The sequence below is a fragment of the Heterodontus francisci genome, chromosome 17, assembly GCF_036365525.1.
Source record: "Heterodontus francisci isolate sHetFra1 chromosome 17, sHetFra1.hap1, whole genome shotgun sequence".
Classification (NCBI taxonomy): Eukaryota; Metazoa; Chordata; class Chondrichthyes; order Heterodontiformes; family Heterodontidae; genus Heterodontus; species Heterodontus francisci.
This window is the reverse complement of record NC_090387.1, coordinates 51895925-51917245: the sequence shown is the minus strand read 5'-3', so window position 1 is coordinate 51917245 and position 21321 is coordinate 51895925. Positions and strand designations below refer to the sequence as shown.

Genomic DNA, 21321 nt, shown 5'->3' with positions numbered 1-21321 from the left:
ACAAAGAGTCGTGGCTGTCCACACACTTTCTGCAACCAACGGAAACTCAGGAAGGGTTGAACTTGAAGTAAAGGGGAAGTTACAGACAACACTTCAGTACAAGGGAAAGCAGATATTGGAAACACTATGTCCGAAGAAATCAGGAGTTCTCACTCTTAAGTAGTATTGGTATTGACTTTCATCTGATAGAGAAAGTAGAAGCAGTTAAACAACAAGCAACCAGGAGTCACTTTCAAGAGGAATTCCTGAAATTGTTTACAGGTGTAGGGAGACTGAGCCAAGACAGAGGAAGAGCCCCTCACCCCAACCTGAGCACTGCAGAAAGTCTGGACTCCAACAGAGAGCCCAAGCAATGGAGAGAGAACCCACACAACATAGCACAGCTCGCCATGGCGCTCAAAGACTACCAAAGCAAGAAAGAGAAATGCAGGAAGTACCTGCAGGAGTTCTACACGGACAGAGAACTTGGGAAGAAGTTCACCAAATCCATCAGGCGCAGAGGCAAGATATGCATCTATGTCCGCCAATACTGCGAGCAAGGTTGGCCACAACAGAGTCCCAAGAGTAAGAGGATCAAAATCTTCTTCAAACAGAGAAGACACTTTCCCAAAGTGGATGATTTTTTTGTATATGACGAGAGACTGGTGATTCCAGAGTCACTCAGACTATATATCTTGGAGAAAATAAACCTGGGTCATATATGGGCATAAGCATAGAGTACGGGCTCAGGCGTCAATGTCATGGCCAAGGATCTCGAAGGATATCGAAGAACTGATTTCGAATTGTGATGTATGTGCAGTTCACAGACAGGATCAGAGAGAACCTCTAATTTCGGCCCAATTCCCAACTAGACTTCAGGAACGTTTGGCGATAGATTTCTTCTTCCTGGATGGGAGATCATATCTAATTATAGTTGATTACTTCTCAAGATGGATCGAGGTTAAACAGATGTACAGAACAACAACTGAAGCAGTCACTCATCAGAGTTTAACAAGAATTTTTCACAACACGTGGTATACCTGATCAGATAGTATCCGATAATGGGCCACAATTTGCAAACGATTACTTCACGCAAATGTGGATTTGTTGACCCAACAGGTTCTCCTAGGTATCCACAATCAAATGGGGAAGCTGAGCGAGCAGTCAGAATCGTTAAAGCTATGTTGAAGAAAAACCAAGACTTCCAATTAGCACTTCTGACCTACAGAACTACCCCATTATTATGCAGATTAGCACCATCTAAACTCTTAATGGGAAGAAGACTTCCAACGCAACTTCCAATTCTACCCAAGAAATTACTTCCAGGGTTACAAAGCAAGGATCATCAGAGAGAACAAGACAAAAAGTCGTTTTGAAAGAAACAAGCCCACAATTATAACAGGAAACACCATATCAGAAACCTACCGAAGTTGTCAGAAGGGCAAAACAGAGGAGTAATTCTCCAGAGAGGAGAATCAACAATGATCTTATTTACTATGAACTCCAAAAGGTACTGTAAGAAGAAATAGAAGGAATCTTATTTCTTTACAGCAAAGACATCAATCGTTCAGACATTTAGACGAATCAGATGTTGAACCGGAAATTCCGAAAGCACCAAATACTATAAACCTTAATGAAGGCTGTCCAAGTCAAGGCACAAGAGATCAGAGAAAGGCTACCAATCTTTCACATCTGATGACAAGAAGATCAGGGACAGCTGTGAAGCCTCCTGACAGATTGAATCTATGATGTCAGAGACTTGTGGGGAGATGGGGTAATATGTAAGTAAAAAAGTGAATGTACGTAAATATATATTTGGATAAAGACTTGGGGGGAGATGCAGTAATAAAGGGTTAATTTGAGAGAGTGTAAAGAGTACCTCCTTCCATGATGGTTTAAGAGACCACATGTGAGAGAGACTCGAGATAGATGCAGCGTGGCTTTTGGAGGAGTCACACAGGCTAGTGTGGAGTGTAATTAGTTATAAAGTAAAAAGATTAATATTTAATTACTACAGATTAAGCATCTCTCTGGATAGACTAAATAAGGTGGCGGCATACAAACCAACATATAACACGGCCAATAAAGCATACACTACCCTAGGCTTTATTAATAGGCACATAGAGTACAAGAGCAAGGAGGTTTTGTTGAACTTGTACAAGACACTAGTTCGGCCTGAGCTGAAGTATTGTATCCAATTCTGGGCACCACATTTAAGGAAAGATGTGAAGGCATGAGAGAGGGTGCAGAAAAGATTCATGATACTGGTTCCAGGGATGAGGAACTTCATTTACAAAGATAGATTGGAGAAGTTGGGACTGTTTTTCTTGGAGAAGAGAAGGCTGTGAGGAAATTTGATAGAGGTATTCAAAATAATGAGGTATTTGGACTGAGTAGCTAGGGAGAGATTGTTCCCACTCGTGAAAGGATCAAGAACAGATTTAAAATAGGGAAAGCATGGATTTGTTAAAGGAAGATCATGTCTTACTAACTTAATAGAATTTTTTGAAGAAGTAACAAGAAGGATTGATGAGGGTAGTGCAGTGGATGTTGTCAAATGGATTTTAGTAAGGCATTTGACAAGGTCCCACAAATTAGCTGAGTGACAGGAAACAAAGGGTAATGGTTGACGGATGTTTTTGAGAATGGAAAGCAGTTTCCAGTGGTGTTCCATAGGGCTCAGTGTGGGGTCCCTTGCTGTTTGTGATATATATTAATGATTTGGACTTGAATGTGGGAGGCATGATTGGGAAATTTGTAGATGACACAAAAATTGGCCGTGTAGCTGATAGTGAAGTGGATAGCTGTAGACTCCAGAACGATATCAATGGTTTGGTTGAGTGGGTGGAAAAGTGGCAAATGGAATTCAATCCGGAGAAGCGTGAGGTAATGCATTTGGGGAGGGCAATCAAAGCAAGGGAATACACAATAAACGTGAGGATATTGAGAGGGGTAGAGGAAGTGAGAGACCTTGGAGTGCATGTCCACAGGTCCCTGAAGGTGGCAGGACAAGTAGATAAAGTGGTGAAGAAGGCATATGGAATGCTTTCATCTATTGGCCAAGGTATAGAGTACAAAAGCAGGGATGTAATGCTGGAATTGTATAAAATGCTGGTTAGGCCACAACTGGAGTATTGCGTATAGTTCTAGTCACCACATTACAGGAAGGACATAATTGCTCTGAGTACAAAGGAGAGTTACAAGAATGTTAGGAACATAGGAGCAGGAGTAGGCCATTCAGCCCATCGAGCCTGCCCTGCCATTCAATATGATCACGGCTGATCATCCACTTCAATGCCTTTTTCCCACACTATCCTCATATCCCCTTATGTCATTTGTATTTAGAAATCTGTCAATCTCTACTTTAAACATACTCAATGACTGAGCTTCCACAGCCCTCTGGGATACAGAATTCCAAAGATTCACAACCCCCTAAGTAAAGAAATTTCTCCTCATCTCTGTCCTAAGTGGCTTCCCCCTTATTTTGAAATCGTGTCCCCTGGTTCTAGACTCCCCAACCAGGGAAAACATCTTAGCTGCATATACCCTGTCTATCCCTTGGCAGGACTGGAAAATTGCAGCTACGAGGAAAGATTGGATAGGCTAGCGTTGTTTTCCTTAGAACAGAGAAGGCTGAGGGGTGACTTAACTGAGGTGTACAAAATTATGAGGGGCCTAGATAGAGTAGACAGGAAGGACCTGCTTCCCCTAGCAGAGAGGGGGCACAGATTTAAGGTAATTAGTAGAAGAATTAGAGGGGACATGAGGAAAAACGTTTTCACCAGAGGGTGGTGGGAGTCTGGAATTTGCTGCCCGGATCATGGTGGAGGGAGAAACCCTCAACTCATTTAAACGGTACCTGGTCCTGCACGGCTCCACAACCAGGTGCTGGAAGGTGGGATTAGAATGGGTGACTAGTTTATTCAGCCGACACAGACACGATGGACTGAATGGCCTCCTTCTGTGCTGTAACTTTTCCATGGTTCTATGGTTCCAGAAGCAATGTTGACATGAGGAAAAACTTTTTCACATAGCGAGTGGTTAGGATCTGGAATGCACTGCCAGAGAGTGCGGTGGAGGCAGGTTCAATCGAGGCATTCAAAAGGGAATTAGATAATTACCTGAAAAGGAAGAATGTACAGGGTATGGGAAGAAGGCAGGGGAATGGTACTAAGTGAACTGCTCACTCGGAAAGACGTGCAGACACAATGGGCTGTGATTATGAAGGCTGGGACTTTCGGCAACAGAGTCCTAAATCGGAAGGCCCGCTGCTGTCCAGTTAAGTGCCTGATTGGCACTAAATTCGACAGGCCTTCCATACAAGAGGCGATACAGGGATATCGGTGTATGTTTCCCCTGATGTCGAGACCCCCACTGCTAGCATAAAACTCCACCCAAAGAGTAGTAGTGAATGAGATTACCCTGTATTTTCTAATCCACAAAGCCTGGCAACTTGTCTTCTAATACACACAAAACACTGTAAAATACTTTTTATTGGGACTTGGTAAAATTAGTCTGTATCAATATTTAATTTATAAATATATTTCACATAGATGTTATTTCCTAATTATTCTTGCAGCAGATTAATTTTGGCAGTGTTCCTCATGCATCCCAGTTTAGTAAATGAATATTGTTTAAAAGAATGCCAGTAATTTGGATAAATCTCATCAGACGGCATAACTACTTTAGAGCCATGAAGTGCATTGGCTTAAATAAAAAAGTGTTAACAAACCTTCATTCTCCATACAAAAGCAAAATACTGCAGATGCTGGAAATTTGAAATAGAACAGAGAATGCTGGAAATACTCAGCAGGTCAGGCAGCAAATGTGGAGACAGGGGGCTGAATTTTACCAGCCTCTCGATGTCTGGGGTCGTGGCGAGGGTGGCCCCTAAAATACTTGCAGCAGTGGCCCACCACGACCCCCGATGCCGAGAAGGCCCCGCCACATTTTACCGGTGGTGGCGATGCCTCGGTGCGGCCCCCCGCCGCCAAGCTGCAGGGCCTTCATTTAAATATTACGAATAATTACATAAACATACAAATCAACTTACCTGGTCCCGGCGGCCGTCCCATGCCGATTTTACGGCCACCTGCTGCAACTCGCATGCTTTTGGAATTCCGGGGAAAACATTTTTTGTTGGCTGTGGGGATGGTGGAAAGGGGTTGAAGGGCAAATGTGATGAGGTTGGGTGGGAAAGTTCGGGGTGGGAATAAAGTTATTGATCTTCATATAGGACAATAAAAAAACATTGGGGAAGTTGGAAAAGGGCATCCAGGTTTTGATCATTTTTTTATGACAAATGTTTGAAAATTCAAAATGTTTGCTAAGGGCTTGAAACCCTTTAAAAATGGCGCTGGTGCCTGTGCGATGTCGTTCAACGCTATTGACGGGGATGGAGCGGCCAAACCCTTACGTTATCGGGGGTGGCCGCTCCACCCCCTCTATTTAAATGAGGTCCCGTGTAAAATATTGCGGGGTCTCAGCGGCAGTGCTTCCGTTTCTGAAGGCCACCCACTTCAAAGTGCGCCACCGTACTATGTGGTATGCTAATAAAATTCAGCCCAGGGAGAGAGTTAATGGGGGAATTTTATGCTGGCGGCCGGGGTCTTAACGTCGGGGGAAACCGACGCTGAGATCCCTGCGTCGCCTCTGTTCCAGAAGGCCAGCCCAATTTAGTGCTAATCAGGCACTTAACTAGACAGCGGCAGGCCTTCCATAAGATTTAGGACCCTGTCGGTGGAAGTCCCAGCCTTGTAGAGCAGCAGCAACCAGACACTGAGGAGCGGTACTGGAACTAGGCTTAAGGTAGGTCAGGGCGGGAGGGGTCTCGAGTGGTGGGGGTCGCATGAGAGGAGGGTTGGCTGCAAGGGCTGGAGCTTAACCCTCAGCGGCATCCTCCCCTCTCCCACGGAGCCAGGAAGCAGCCCGCACTGTTTCTCGTGCGGTGACAAGGCCACCCGCCGCATGGTAATTGCGGCTACAGCGGAAAAAGGCCCTTAATTGGGGGTTAATTACCCAGTTAAGGGCCTCAGTTGGCAGTGGGGAAAGCATAAATTTCCACCCAATGTTTCAGATTGAGGACTTTTCATCAGAACTGGAAGAAGTTAGAAATGTAACAGGTTCTAAGCAAATCCAGAGACAGGGAAAATGGGTAGGTGGAGGGAAGAACAAAAGGGAAGGTCTGTGATAGAGTGGTAGACAGGAGAGATTACCGGCTGAAATTTCCTGGCCCCGTGGAGACAAGTTTGGAGGTGGGAGGGCAGGGCAGGTAGATAAGGGACAGCAATGTCAGGATGGCTTCCCAACACATTGCCACCACCAGGGGGAGTTTCCCAGAGCAGGTTGCCAAAGAGGATTGGCTGCCTGCACCTTGGAGGCAGGCAGCCAATTAAGGTGACTGAGACCCCAATTAGGGGTGATTTTGCAGCCTCCCTGGCATTTTCCCACCAGAGGAGGGATCCGCCACGACATACAGAGGCTGCCAGCTCAATGGTTCAGCCTCCCTGCGTCAGGCTGGTGGGCCATTGGAGCCAGAGAATCCATGCCCTATTGACGGGGTCTTGAGCCTGAAAGGTTGCAATCTCGGCCAAACCTGATCCAATGGAGGGGTTTCCCCTCCATGTTGATGCTCTCTCGCAGTGCCCGACTGGCCTCAGCAGTGCCCACCTCCCCTGCTGGGGCTGCCAATGCTCCAGAGCTGCTGACCCTCTGATTACTGCAAAGATTTCGCCCGCCATCCTTAACTGGACGGCAAGCTCAGACGTAGCCACCTCCTGGACGATTGCTGATCTGGTTTCATTGCCGGCAAGTGGGGGCTCGGGACCCCCATTTGGTCCCATTGTCGGGGTTCCAAAGCCTGCGGGAAAATCCAGCCTATAATGACAAAAGTGCTTACAGTGCAAGACAAAAAGGGATGGGAATGGGACAAGTAAGGAAATGAAAGATGGGAGGTGGCAATAGGTAATTTATCCCAGTTCTAACGAAAGATCCTAATCTGAAATGTTGACCGTATTTTATGAGCCTTTCAGGGACAAAACAGGAGGTGGGGGGTGTGGGCCCATAAAACTGTAAGGGAAAATGGTGACGGTTGGGGGGTCGGGGGGTGAGGGGGGGGCGGATAGTGAGGTGGTGCAGTGGCCATTGCCTTCCTGATGCCATGAAATTTAGTCTGGGGCGGGGAAGGCCAAAGACAGTCTTCCTGCCGGGAGACCAATTGAGGCCCTTTAGTGGCCAATGGAGCCTCATCCTGCCATAACTAGCATTTTACCAGTAGCGGAGGTGGGCCTCCACCACATGAGGAGGCTGCCCAGTAACCCCAGCTAGCCTCCGTGTTGGCTGGTGGGGGTGGGGCCTCCTCCGTGGACAATCTGTGACCCACGGAGGGCCCCCAGTGGCAAAAGCTGCCCGTGTGCCACCACCCTGCCCTCAACTACCCACCAACACCTCCCTCGCTGGGGCCTGCCTGACTGGCTTCGGCATGCCTGCTCCCAATTACCTGCGGGTCAGGGCTCCATGGCTGCTCCTTGTGTGGTGGCTGCTGCAGTTCCACGTGGTGCTGCTGGGACTGCTGAGCTACTGGCCACTCAGTTTGGCCAGCCGTTCTTGGAAGTGGGATTTCCGTCCTTAAAGGAACGGGGATCCCGGCACCAGGCAGTTAATTGCCCAAGTGCTGCAAGACGCAGCCGGGGGTCCCCCAAACGGCCGAGGCAGAGATCCCCTAGCCTTTATAGCCTGGCATCAGGACCCCCATCAGCTGCTTAAAATCCAGCCCGTTAACTCAGTTTCTCTCTCCACAGATGCCATCTGACCGGCTCAGTATTTACAGCATTCTCTGTTTTTATTCCTTCATTCTCCATGTTTGCCGAATACTGTGATGTAATGATGGAGATCTTATTGAACAATTTGCAATGTGAAGTCAATGGAACCAAAATGACACAGGACTGCTATTTATCCAAGTGATCGAGATTGCACTTCTTTAAATAAAAATTTCTTCTAAATATAATGTCAACAATGAACTACTATGACTATGCAATGTACCACCTTTCAAAAGCAATTTTACAAAACACTTTGAGAATTTACTTAGCAAGTTAGTTCTTGGAGAACAAAAACATCCCTGGAAATTTACAGTAGCTCAGGAGGAAACAGCTCCCATAGAGATGAGATTTCATTAGTATTTTGCCGACACTCTCTGAGCTATATTGAAATATAAACATTAATCATCCACCCAAATTATTTAGCTGTTAATGTGGCTTACTTTAATTTAGCATCATCCTATTACTTCAATTGTATAGAACATTGGTTAGACTGCACCTGGAGTACTGTGTGCAGTTTTGGTCCCTTTACCATAGGAAGGATATTATTGCTGGAGAGGGAGTGCAATGAAGGTTCACCAGACTTGTTCCCAGGACGGTCGGACTGTCCTATAAAGAGAGATTATGAACATACGAATTAGGAGCAGGAGTAGGCCACTCGGCCGTTTGAGCCTGCTCCGCCATTCAATGTCCATGGCTGAACTGATTACTCCACATTTGAACCTACCACCAATAACCTTCCACCCCCTTGCTTATTAAGAATCTATCTACCACTGCTTTAAAAATATTCAAAGACTCTGATTCCACCACCTTTTGAGGAAGAGAATTCCAAAGACTCATGACCCTCTGAGAGAAAGAATTTCTCCTCATCTCTGTCTTAAATGGGCAACCCCTTATTTTTAAGCAGTGACCCCTAGTTCTAGATTCTCCCACAAGGAGAAACATCCTTTCCACATCCACCCTGTCACCATCCCTCAGGATCTTATATGTTTCAATCAAGTTGCCTCTTACTCTTCTAAATTCCAGCGGATACAAGCCTAGCCTATCCAATCGTTCCTCGTAAGACAGCCCGCCCATTCCAGGTATTAGTCTAGTAAACCTTCTCTGTACTGCTTCCAACGCATCTACATCCTTCCTTAAATAAGGAGACCAGTAATGTACACAGTACTCCAGATGTGGTCTCACCAATGCCCTGTATAGCTGAAGCATAACCTCCTTACTTTTTGCATTCAATTCTCCTCGCGATAAACAATAACATTCTATTAGCTTTCCTAATTACTTGCTGTACCTGCATACTAACCTTTTGCAATTCATGCACTAGGACACCCAGATCTCAGCGTAAAGACATTTCTCCTCATCTCTGCCCTAAGTGGCTTCCCCCTTATTTTGAAATTGTGTCCCCTGGTTCTAGACTCCCCAACCAGGGCAAACATCTTAGCTGCATCTACCCTGTCTATCCCTTTAAGTATTTTGTAGGTTTCAATGAGATCACCTCTCATTCTTCGAAACTCTAGAGAATACAGGCCCAGTTTCCCAGATGAGGAGAATGAGGTGCAGCTGAGTCCCCCACCTGAAAAGTCTGGACATCAGAAGACTTTTACTCTACTCCCAGAGAAAGTTTCCCTGCTACAGATGAACGTGCTCCAGGTTGATAACAGCAAGGAGCTCTGTGCGGTGAAAAGTAGCCATGATAATTGTAAACACAGTCAGAATGGAGATTAAAAACTCCAGTGGATCTTTTATGTGTCATATAATTAGGTCCAATAACATTTAAAAATTCTTCATTCCTATTCAAGCACTGTAAAGCACACATGTCCTTCTAGGATATTTTTACTGAGCTATATGATCTCCTCAAGACAAGTGCTATTGCCACTCACTGCCAGCATCAAGTTACCATTTATTTCAGTTGCATCAGATGTTACTGTGGCAATCTTTTCCAAATATCTACATGTGAAGTCTTAACATACCTTTTCAAATAAAATAAAATACCTTTTGAAGCATGTGCATATAATGCGAAACAGGAGCTTGCCTACCAAATGACGGCAACATGATTCAGCTGCAATATCATAATGGCAGGAAAATGTGGCCCATTTCCTTATTAATCCCTTTGAATATGTTATATACGATAGTTTTAAGCCCTGACTGCTGGTATCTATAAGGACCTGATAATATATTTGAATGCAACTAGCAGTTACTTAAGATTATTTATTGAAAACCCTGCAGTAACTGGCGATATTGTAAATAGATTACTCCCTCCCCAGTGATCATAAACATGAACCAAAGAAGGTAGAAATGCTACTTTACTGATCACTGTGTGAACCAAAACCTCCTTGTAAGCATCAGCTGGGGTTGAGCACCTTATTCACAATGAAAGTGCTCAAACACAGCTGCAAAACCAACAACAATCTACTCTAAACCAAACTGACCTCCTGAAGTATTCAGTAGCTGAATGGTCCATATTCATGTCAACGGTCTGCTTATACATTTTACAGCTGTCAAAAGACAGTCTTATATTCTACTTTAGCATTTAATTAAGACAAGAATGTTTAAAACAAACAAGGATTTGAAGAATTTTGTATCTTTGAACAATAAAGGAACAAAAAGTTGGTGAGTCATTTGTTTGGTTTACCTCACGGGTGACTTTCCCATTGTTATCGAAGTCATACAGAGTGAATGTCCACTCTTGCCTGTTGTCTTCTTCTACAGAAACATCACATTCCAACTCCTGTAAAATGCATTTTAAGGGCTACTTCAGACTTTCTCTCAGCATAATGTCTCGATACATTCTGCACCATAATAATCAGCAAATTTCAGACCTCAGGAGAAGGCATTATGTGCTAGAATCCTGTTTAATCAATGCCATGCATCTTTACAGAGTTGATATCTTGCCATATGAATAAATATGCAGAGTTGCAATGATTACCTCACAAAACATTATCTATCCAAGCAATTTAAATTATAGTTAAATCCTGATAAACACATAACTGCTTTACAATAAATGTACAGCTTGGACCAGGATATTCATGAATTGCACAAATTAGGTTCAAGCTCATTTTAAAAAAAAACTTCAATAACTTATTCAGCAATTTAACATAACTAGCATTCATATCAAAATGCAACTTATACAAGTTATTTTATAGCATATGACAAAATATCAAACCTCTAACAAGTTATCTTTAGGAATAATTATGCAAAGGATAATATTGTGCATACTGAGGGAAACATTTCAGATTAGACCAGGGATTACAATTTTAGGTTTTTCTAAAATTGTGTATTTGGCATTCTCAGGTAATCAGAACATATACTGTAATAATGCTGTATTTTACCCTATGATTTTCTTCTCAATGTAGTGATTTATGGTGGGGTAGGGTTCTAAATAAGCCAAGAGCCAGTGACAATTGCTCACTTGTGAGCTTAGACAACATGGGGCCAATTTGCAGTAGTTCACAGGAAACACTTATTGCCCAGATTCTAATGACAGGTAATTGGGAGGGGGACTCATGACACCAAAGTTTCACCCTCTATACAATGACCCAGGGTTTCTAGGGCTTCCCCAAATAGGGGTTAGGGGGTGCGTCGACTGAAGTTTTCAAGATATTAAGAGGAACTGATAGGGTAGATAGACATAAATTATTTCTTCTGGTTGGGAAGAGTAGGACAAGGGGACATAGGCTAAAAAATTGAGCCAGATCTTTCAAGAGTGAAGTTAGGAAACACTTTTACATGCAAAGGATGGCAGAGGTTTGCAACTCTCTTCCACAAACAGCAATTGATGCTAGATCAATTGCTAATTTTAAATCTGAGATTTGTAGATTTTTGTGAGCCAAAGACATTAAGGGATATGGGACAAAGTGGTTGCTTGGAGTTAGGTCACAGATCAGCCAGAATCTCACTGAATGGCAGAACAAGTTTGAGGGGCTAAATGGCCTACTTCTTTTCCCATATTCCTACTTGGACCTGGGCCTGTACTATCCACAAGCCAAGCACTCCCATGGAACTAAGGTTGGAGGGAGCATTCCCAGCCATTCCCTGTTGTTCTCTTGGAAGGTGCCCAGACCTACAAGCTCCTGAATAAGCTGGAGGTAGGCCTTCTGCCTAAGATGCTTCAAATGGAGTGTCATAGGTCATCGCAGTTACCCAATTCTTTTTTAATCGCCTAGTGCAGTGCACATGCACACACACATGCACAAAGTCCAGTAGGAATCATTAGACAGTAATCCTGAGCAGGAACCGTGGCTAATATTCCCATCTCTAGCTTGTGGATGCTGAGACCAACTGCAGTGTGTCCCACCATCATGCCTCTGGCTTTCCTAGCCTGTATGCCTCAGCTCCATGCCCGCAGTACAGTTACAAGCTAAGCCCTTTGACAGAGTTGCCTTTCGGCTTTGTTCCCAAATCAGAAATTCTATATTGAGTGAGGATTGGTTTGAAATGAAGCAATTCTAGGCTTAGATCTGGTGTGCATTCATCTGTGGTTAAGTGGCCTACATCATTTAGTGTAATGTACTCCATCAAGAAAGAATATAAAGCCAGACTGTAAAGCAGATTCGCTTCCAGAAAGAGGAGATTCCTATTTATGCCAGTCCATATTAGGTGAATTCAGAACCAAGACAATGGTTAGGTCTACTTGTAGACAGCTGCCAGAGAGGGAAGTAGAGATCAGCCTTTTTCCTGCTTTTAGATGGTGATCCCTGTGCTTTAACAGGTCAATGGTTCAATAGGGCCCCAGCTTTTCACAATATATATTAATGAATTGGGTGAGGGAACTAAATGTAACATTTCCAAGTTTGCAGATGACACAAAGCTGGGCGAAGAATGTGAGCTGTGAGGAGAATGCAAAGAGGCTCCAATGTGATTTGGACAAGTTGGGTGAGTGGGCAAATGCATGGCAGATGCAGTATAAACGTGGATAAATGTGAGCTTATCCCTTTGGTTGTAAAAACAGAAAAGCAGATTATTATCTGAATGGTGATAAAGTGGGAAAGGGGGAGATGCAACGAGACCTGGGTGTCCTTGTACACCAGTTGCTGAAAGCAAGCATTCAGGTGCAGCAAGCAATTAGGAAGGTGAATGGTATGTTGGCCTTCATTGCAAGAGGATTGGAGTACAGGAGCCAGGATGTCATACTGCAGTTATACAGGGTCTTGGTGAGACCATATCTGGAGTATTGTGTGCAGTTTTGGTCTCTTTATCTGAGGAAGGATGTTCTTGCCATGGAGGGAGTGCAAAGAAGATTTACTAGGCTTATTCCGGGAATGGAAGGATTGACATATGAGGAGAGATTGGGTCGACTAGGCCTTTATTCACTAGAGTTCAGAAGAATGGGAGGGGATCTCATAGAAACTTATAAAACTCTAACAGGACTAGACAGGCCAGATGCAGGGAAGATGTTCCCGATGGCTGAGAATTCCAGAACCAGGGGTCACAGTCTCAGGATATGGGGTATGCTATTTAGAACCAAGATGAGGAGGAATTTCTTCACTGAGGGTGGTGAACCTGTGGAATTCTCTACCGCAGAAGGCAGTGGAGGCCAAGTCATTAAATACATTCAAGAAGGAGATAGATATATTTCTTGATGCCAAAGGGATCAAGGGATATGGGGAGAAAGCGGGAACAGGGTACTGAATTAGATGATCAGCCATGATCTTTTTTGAATGGCGGAGCAGGCCCAAAGGGTCGAATGGCCTACTCCTGCTCCTATTTTCTATGTTTTGGAGCTGAGACTCCAGTTTAGGCGCGCTAATGTCTGAGTGTCAAGATCAATATCCAGGAGCAGGAAATATCCCAATCCTCAATGCCAGCCAGACTAGAATGAACTCATGAAATTATGTCATCCCAGAAGTTCTTTTTCCATTGAGATATCCAACTTTGCAGTTTCCAGAAGGCTATCTAAAGGCTCACATAAATTGGAATATCTTCTCTCCACAATCACTGGCAATTGATAACGAAAGACACAGTTGTTCTATTAGTGCAAAAAGCACAATATATGCTTAAAAACATATTTTACAAATAATTTTTCCACTCCATCTTGGGGGGTACTTTACATTGAAAAGTACTAGTCACACACAATGATGTTCTCATACATCTACCACAGCTGACAGGAAATAAGACACCATTTCTCATCTGTTCTCAATGATTTGCACTCAGCAGTAACAGTATGGAGGAAGAGAGGGACCATGGAGTGCATGTCCACAGATCCCTGAAGGTGGCTGGACAGGTAGACAAGGTGGTCAAGAAGGCATACGAGATACTTGCCGGTATTAGCCGTGGCATAGAATATAGCCGTGGCAGGGAGGTTATGCTGGAACAGTATAAAACACTGGTTAGGCCACAGCTGGAGTACTGTGTGCAGTTCTGGTCACCGCACTGTAGGAAAGATGTGATTGTACTAGAGAGGGTGCAGAGGATATTTCTGAGGATGTTGCCTGGACTGGAGAATTTTAGTTATGAGGAAAGATTGGATAGGCTAGGCTTGTTTACTTTGGAACGGAGGAGGCGGAGGGGCAACCTAATTGAAGTGTATAAAATTATGAGGGGTCTGGATAGAATGCATACGAAGGCCCTAGTGCCCTTGGTTGAAGGATGCATAGCTAGGGGGCATAGATTTACGATAAGAGAGAGGAGGTTTAGAGTGGATTCCAGGGGAGCTTTTTCACCCAGAAGGTGGTGGGAATCTGTAACTCACTGCCTGAAACGGTGATGAAGCAGGCACATGGACAGAAAGGTCAGAGTGGGAGCAAGGTGGAGAATTGAAATGACAGGCAAACAGGAAGCTCAGGATCATGCTTGCAGACGGAATGGAATATTCTGCAAAGCGATCACCCAGTCTGCGTTTGGTCTTCCCAATGTAGAGGAGACCACATCGTGAGCAGTGAATACAATATACTAAATTGAAAGAAGTACAAGTAAATGGCTGTTTCACTTGGAAGGTGTGTTTGGTGCCTTGGACAGTAAGAAGGGAGGAGGTAAAAGGGCAGCTGTTGCATCTCCTTTGCTTGCATGGAAAAGTGCCATAGGAAGGGGAGAGTGTTGGGGTGACTGAGGAGTGGACTAGGGTGTCATGGAGGGAATCATCCCTTCGGAATTCTGAAAAGGGAGGAGAGGGGAAGATGTGTTTGTTGGTGGCATCATGCTGGAAGTGGTGGAAATGGAGGACGATGATCCATTGAATATGGAGGCTGGTAGGGTGGAAGGTGAGGACAGAGGAACCCTGTCATGGTTCTGGGAGGGAGGTGATGCGGTGAGAGCAAAAAGTGCAGTGGTGGTGGTGGTGGTGGTGGTGGGGGGGGGGGGGGGGAGGGGGCGGGGGGAGCGTAGGTGGAGTCCTTAGTTAATAAGAAGGAAGACATATCGGAAGCGCTAGTATGGAAGGTTGCATTGTTCGAACAAACACGATGGAGAAACTGGGACAATGGAATAGAGTCCTTACTGGAAGCAGGGTGTGAGACAGTGTAGTCAAGATAGCTGTGGGAGTCTGTGGGCTTACAGTGAATATTGTAGCCTGTCTCCATAAATGCATCATCCTCCGCCATTTCCGCCACCTCTGGCATGATGCCACTGCCAACCACATCTTCCCCTTTGAGCATTCCGAAGGAACCATTCCCTCCGCGACACCCTGATCCACTCCCCAGTTACCCCCAACAACCCCTCCCTTTCCTTCAGCACCTTTCCATGCAAGCACAGGAGATGCAACACCTGCTCTTTTACCACATACCTTTTCACCTTCCATGGCACCAAACACTGCTTCCACGTGAAACAGCGATTTACTTGTACTTCTTTCAATTTAATATACTGTATTCAATGCTCACAATGTGGTCTCTTCTACATTGGAAGACCAAACACAGACTGGGTGATTGCTCTGCGGTACCTCCATTCAGTCCGCAAGCATGACCCCAAGCTTCTGGTTGCCCGTCATTTCAATTCTCAATTATTCCCACTCTGACCTTACTGTCTCTGGCCCGCTGCAGTGTTCCAATGAAGTTCAAGACAAGCTTGAGAAACAGCACATCATAATTTCGACTGGGCACTTTACAGCCTTCTGGGCTCAACATTGAGTTCAACAATTTTAGATCATAACCCTCTGCTCCCACTTGGTTCCATTTTTGTGCTGGTTTGGTTTTTACTCTTGTTTCTTCCTTAAACCCTTTACATTGCTTTCGGATAGCTGCTATCCTGCCATTCACACCTCATCTAGATACATCTTTCATTTCTTTACTCGTCCCATTACCACTCCCTTTAGCTTTGTCCCATGAAAAATGTTGTCATTTAATCTCTCCTGCCCTCCACCCTATCACAGACCTTCCCTTTTATCCTTCTTTCCCCCCCTCCCCTGTTTCACTTGCTCAAAACCTATTATGTTTCTAACTATTCTCAGTTCTGATGAAAGATCAAAGACCTGATACATTGGGCTAAATTTTTGGGACCCTCCCTGAAATCAGGAACGGAGATGGGTGGGGAGTGCAAAATACCATCACCAAGTGGGGTGTCAGTTTCAAGGCACTGATTCTGGCACCAGCAATAATCATCAGGGCGGGACAGAAATCCTGCTCTCCTCCTAACTGAGATCAAATAAACTTGTTACAATGCTTGTTAAGAACTTGTGGAAGGGGAGGGTGGAATAGTTAAAGGGGCAAACAGGTTTCAGAAGCTGTCCGTTTCTGAACAGCTAAGGGGAGGTGGGTACATAGTGGGAAGCCAGTCAAGGCTGCCCCAGGGCATCACCCTGGCCCCATAGAGGGTCAGCGGGGCAAAAGGGGACTCAGCACTTGGTAAGTAGGTCCTCTTGGTATTGTGCAGGTGGCAGGGAGAGTGGGCACGCAGCACTTGGGCATTGAACAAGGCCATCAGCCCCCTGGCATCCAGAAGAGCAGGGGGGCAAGGGTGCCAAAGTAGGACAGCCACCTGTCTATAAAGGAAGGCTGCAGTGGCACGATTGTCAGATTTTGGGTCCAATGGCAATGATGAGCAATACCCTCTGCAGGAAGGGCAGAAGCCCAGGCATCAGGAGGGTAGACAGGAAAGAGGGACAGGAAGACAACGGGAGGCCATACCCTCAACACAGGATCTATCACCGAAGACGGAGCTACCTGTAGATGGGAGAGACTCAGTGCTGCAGGAGACCGTGACTCTCTAGGCAGATTGTCACTGACATCTGCGCCCTCGGCACCGAAGACTTCACACCTCGCAGTAATGGTCGCCATGCCATGCCAGCAGCTGTCAGAGTCACTGTGGCATCTTGTTGGTCAATTATGCCCCCTTTGCCAAAGCTGGACAGCACATTCATTTGACAATGGACATGGCCTCACAGGGACAGAGCGCATTGGGTTTCGCCTCCATTGCTGGATTCCCACAGGTGCAGGGCATCATTGATTGCACCCTTTGGCCATCAAGACACTCAGCAACCGGCCAGTGAGATCCATCAACAGGAAGAGCTTTCACTCCCTCAAAGTCCAACTGGTCTGCGACCACAAAAAGAGCTTCCAGCCTATGTCTACTTGCTTTCCTGGCAGCTGCCATGATTCCTGCATCCTTTGCCAGTGTAGGCTGCCTCAGATCTTAACTCTAATCCCCAAAGTGCGCAGATGGATCTTAGGTGACAAGGGATATCCCTTGAAGACATGGCTACTCACCACTCTATAGGAGCCCCAGACAGAGGCACAGAGGCGATACAAGTAATGCCACCTGCTCAGTATGACAACCACTGAGCAGGCCATTGGGCTTCTGAAAATGTGATTCTGCTGCCCGGACCATTCGGCTTGTACCTTCCTGCAAGGGTTCTGCTCATTATGGTGGTCCGCTGCGCTCACCATAACATGGCCCTCCAGAAAGGTGTGGACCTTGAGGACAATGAGCCCCTGAAAGATACAGTTCATCAGGGGAAGAGTAGCAGGTGCGAGAGGAAGAACAGGAGGCGGAGGGAGATGACACTGAACGGAGGGGTGCCCCTGCCGCATGATGAGCTGGCCTGGTCCTGCCACCTTCCGCAGAGATGACCTCCCTCCATTTCCTCACCGCCTCCAGCATTAGATCTCGGTCAGCATGGATGAAGTGAGGGGCTGTCCTGCCCCGGGTGCCAGGCCTCTGGCTCCCCTGTGACATCTCACTTCCCTCTGGTGCAATGGAAGGCCTTGGCACAAAGCGCTGATCTCTCCCTCAGGACAACCAGCAGCCTCAGTGATGGCTGACAGGGGAATCTAAATGAGTCCCACGCTTTATCTGACCCATCTCCATTCCTGCCCTGACTGGCTTTAAGGAAACCCATCTCCATACCAATTAAGGGCTTCCCCATGCAAAAACCTGAACTCTAATCAGTTTTCCCCCTGGAGGCAGATTTCTGACCCAAAAACAGACTTGGCTCCTGTTTCCCACCTCCATGGTGAAAATTCAGTCCGTTAACTCTGCTGTCTCTCCACAGATGCTGTCAGACCTGCTGAGTGTTTCCAGCATTTTCTGTTTTTAATTTTTGCTTCACATCTATCTTGTATTTTATTGCGAAAGCAAGTGTGTCCGTGCAAAAACTTTGGGTACAGTGCTGGTGAAATATGTAGAAGAGTTCACTCTGAACATCAGTAAATCCTAAAAAGCAAAAAACCTCAAGAGAGATCACCATATCGCATTTCCCTTCTATATTAACTATGCCCTGTGCCACAATTGGACATGGCTATTTCTTTGACATCCAACACTGACATCTAAATGTTCTGAATGTTGGTAACAACATTTGATGCAGCCAAAAAAAAGCTGTGCAGAAGGTTTACAATTACTGGATTAAAAGCAGATTCTTCCCCCCCCCCACCCCCACAGTAAATAGACATTTACAAACCACCTACAATACATATTCTCAAAGAGCATTGGTTAATTTAAGGTTTTGTTAAAATTTCCCTCCATTGTTTCCCTCTCACCACTTCTTTGTTGAAGGTGGTAACTCTTAAATGTTCATGAGGTGCATATCAGGCAATTGAAAGCAATAAAATATATGGGGGTTAAATTCTACTTCAATGGGGGTGCAAAACAGGTGGTAGTAGAAAAGCCACTGTTATACAATTCCCCCTGCATTTCCTTTCCACTGACATCAAGGTAAAGGAAAATCATGCTGCGTGCATAATGGGTGGCTGATCCACTAGTGCTCATATTCCACCCACTGTTTAAGCTCATCTACTTAAGAGATTCAGCTTTTTCTTCTTGAGCATAGACAAATAAATGGGTCTTTAGCCTAGACAAAATTCAGATTTTTATCCGGGCCATTGGAAATCATGAAGTAAATATTAAACAGGCTTGAAAGTGATGTGTGTGTATTAGACCCTATTTTGCAGCTGGATAAGTTCGAGCAGTCCGAAATCTCTGTGCTCCTCCAATTCTGGCCTCTTGAGCATCCCCTTTTTTAAACATTCAGTTGTCGCTGGGTCAAAATCCTGGAACTCCCTTCCGAACAGCACTGTGAGTGTACCTACCCCATAGGGACTGCAGCGGTTCAAGAAGGCAGCTCACCACCACCTTCTCAAGGGCAATTTGGGATGGGCAATAAATGCTGGCCTAGCCAGCATCGTCCACATCCCATGAATGAATAAAAAAAAAAGCTGCCAAGGCCCCAAACTCTGGAACTTCCTCCCTAAATCTCTCTGCCTCTCTAACCTCCTTTAAGGTGCTCCTTAAAATCTACCTCTTTTACCAAGTATTTGATCACATGTCCTAATATTGCATGTGGCTCAGTGTCAAAATTTGTTTGGTAAATCTCCGGTGAAGCATCTTGGAATGTTTTAGTACATTAAAGGTGCTACATAAATGTAAGTTGTTGCTTTGTTGCTGAATGGTTGTTGCAGTCTTAACTCAGCCAGAGGCCATTCCTTCTGTATGATTTTCATTAAAAGAGTTGCAGACAATGGGCCTTATTCCTATCCCAAAATCCTGCTCTGACAGAGATAATGGGGGTAATTTAGTTTAAAACATTCAACGCTAGTGTAAAGAGGCAATATCGATTTAGTTGACCATTATACATGTCTTCCGATTTTCATTTCCAGTGAAGTTTTATAATTTTAGCCAAAGTCAATATTACAGCCAGCCAATGTGAGAATGGTTGCATTTGTAGAGCCACTCACAATGAGAAAAAGACTTTCAGCTGCTGCATTTTGCCGTTTAGTTTGTAACATTGTAAAGACGCCTGTGAAAGTCCTTTATCTACTCGTACACATATCCATTCTTAACCAGATATATCTAAACAAAAACTCACTTCAAATTTCAGTTGTTTCTTGACGCCACTTTGTCCAGCTCCTTCTTTTTCCATTTTCTTCTCAGCTGTATTATTGCAGCCATCAGTGTTCTCTGGAGGAAGAACAACTTCAAAATTAAAAGAAAGAGAGGTTAGTATTTCAAATTATTTCATGATAAATAGATACAGTCACCACTGGTATTTATTCAACTCGATTTGATATTGTACAGTTTATATACATGTTTCCACAGAAATCCTGAAAAATGCAAATTTTAATCCTGAATGCACAATTATAGATACTAAAATCTAAAATGGAAAATTATTCTGAAACACAGCAAAATTAAATTCAGCAGTGAAAATATTCAGGGTCTATCACTTAGTTTTCTAAGCTGTTATGGGAGATGCTGACTCCCCACCCCCGGCAAATACTGCCGCACTCCCCAACCCCTGCAAATACTGCCGCACTCCCCAACCCCTGCAAATACTGCCGCACTCCCCAACCCCTGTAAATACTGCACACTCCCCAACCCCTGTAAATACTGCACACTCCCCATCCCTGTAAATACTGCCGCATTCCCCACCCCCTGTAAATACTACACACTCCCCACCCCCTGCAAATACTGCCGCACTCCCCACCCCCTGCAAATACTGCCGCACTCCCCACCCCCTGCAAATAGAGCCACATTCCCCACCCCCTGTAAATAATGCTGCCCTCCCCAACCCCTGTAAATACTGCCGCACTCCCCATCCCCTGTAAATAGAGCCACATTCCCCCACCCCCTGTAAATAGAGCCACATTCCCCACCCCCTGTAAATAATGCTGCCCTCCCCACCTCCTGCAAAAACGGCCACACTTACCAAACCCCTGCAAATACTGCAATACCCCCCACCCCCTCCAAAAACTGTTGCAATCCTAGAGATTCTGTCCTAATTTCCAAAGGTTAGTCTCAGCTATCCAGAAAAAAATCCTTTTTCTATTAGTAGACAGCAAATGAAACAAAAGTCTCAATAGCAGCCCAGTATGTTAGCAAATATACACTGACACCCCCATCCTCCCATAGACTCCTGCTTTACAGGTTGAAATACTTGCGGCAAGTTTATCCAGTGAGCAGCTGAGGTGCAGAGACCAGGAAGGTCCTGAGTGATTAATTATCAAATATACAGTATTTATATAAAAAATATAAAATGATCACGGTCAGGACTCCAGTCTACATACATACGGTACTGTACTTGCAGCAAGTATTTCAACCTGTAAATCAGGAGTCTAGGTAATGTATAATGATATTTTCTGAGCCTTCGGGCAATTGCTTTGTTTACTTTAAGCAA

The 21321-nt window shown here is 45.0% G+C and overlaps 1 protein-coding gene across 2 annotated transcripts in view; it reads right to left on the bottom strand.

Moving 5' to 3' along the window:
* Window positions 1–21321, bottom strand: part of nkd1 (NKD inhibitor of WNT signaling pathway 1) — a 130517-nt gene that overhangs the window by 20284 nt on the left and 88912 nt on the right. The window contains exons 5-6 of one of the 2 annotated variants that reach the window (XM_068049428.1): window positions 20017–20123; window positions 10423–10518 (exon numbers count right to left, since the gene is read on the bottom strand). In XM_068049428.1, the coding sequence (XP_067905529.1) occupies window positions 10423–10518; window positions 20017–20123 (203 nt within the window). The remainder of the gene's footprint in view (window positions 1–10422; window positions 10519–20016; window positions 20124–21321) is intronic. The other variant, XM_068049429.1, reaches the window with a different exon arrangement.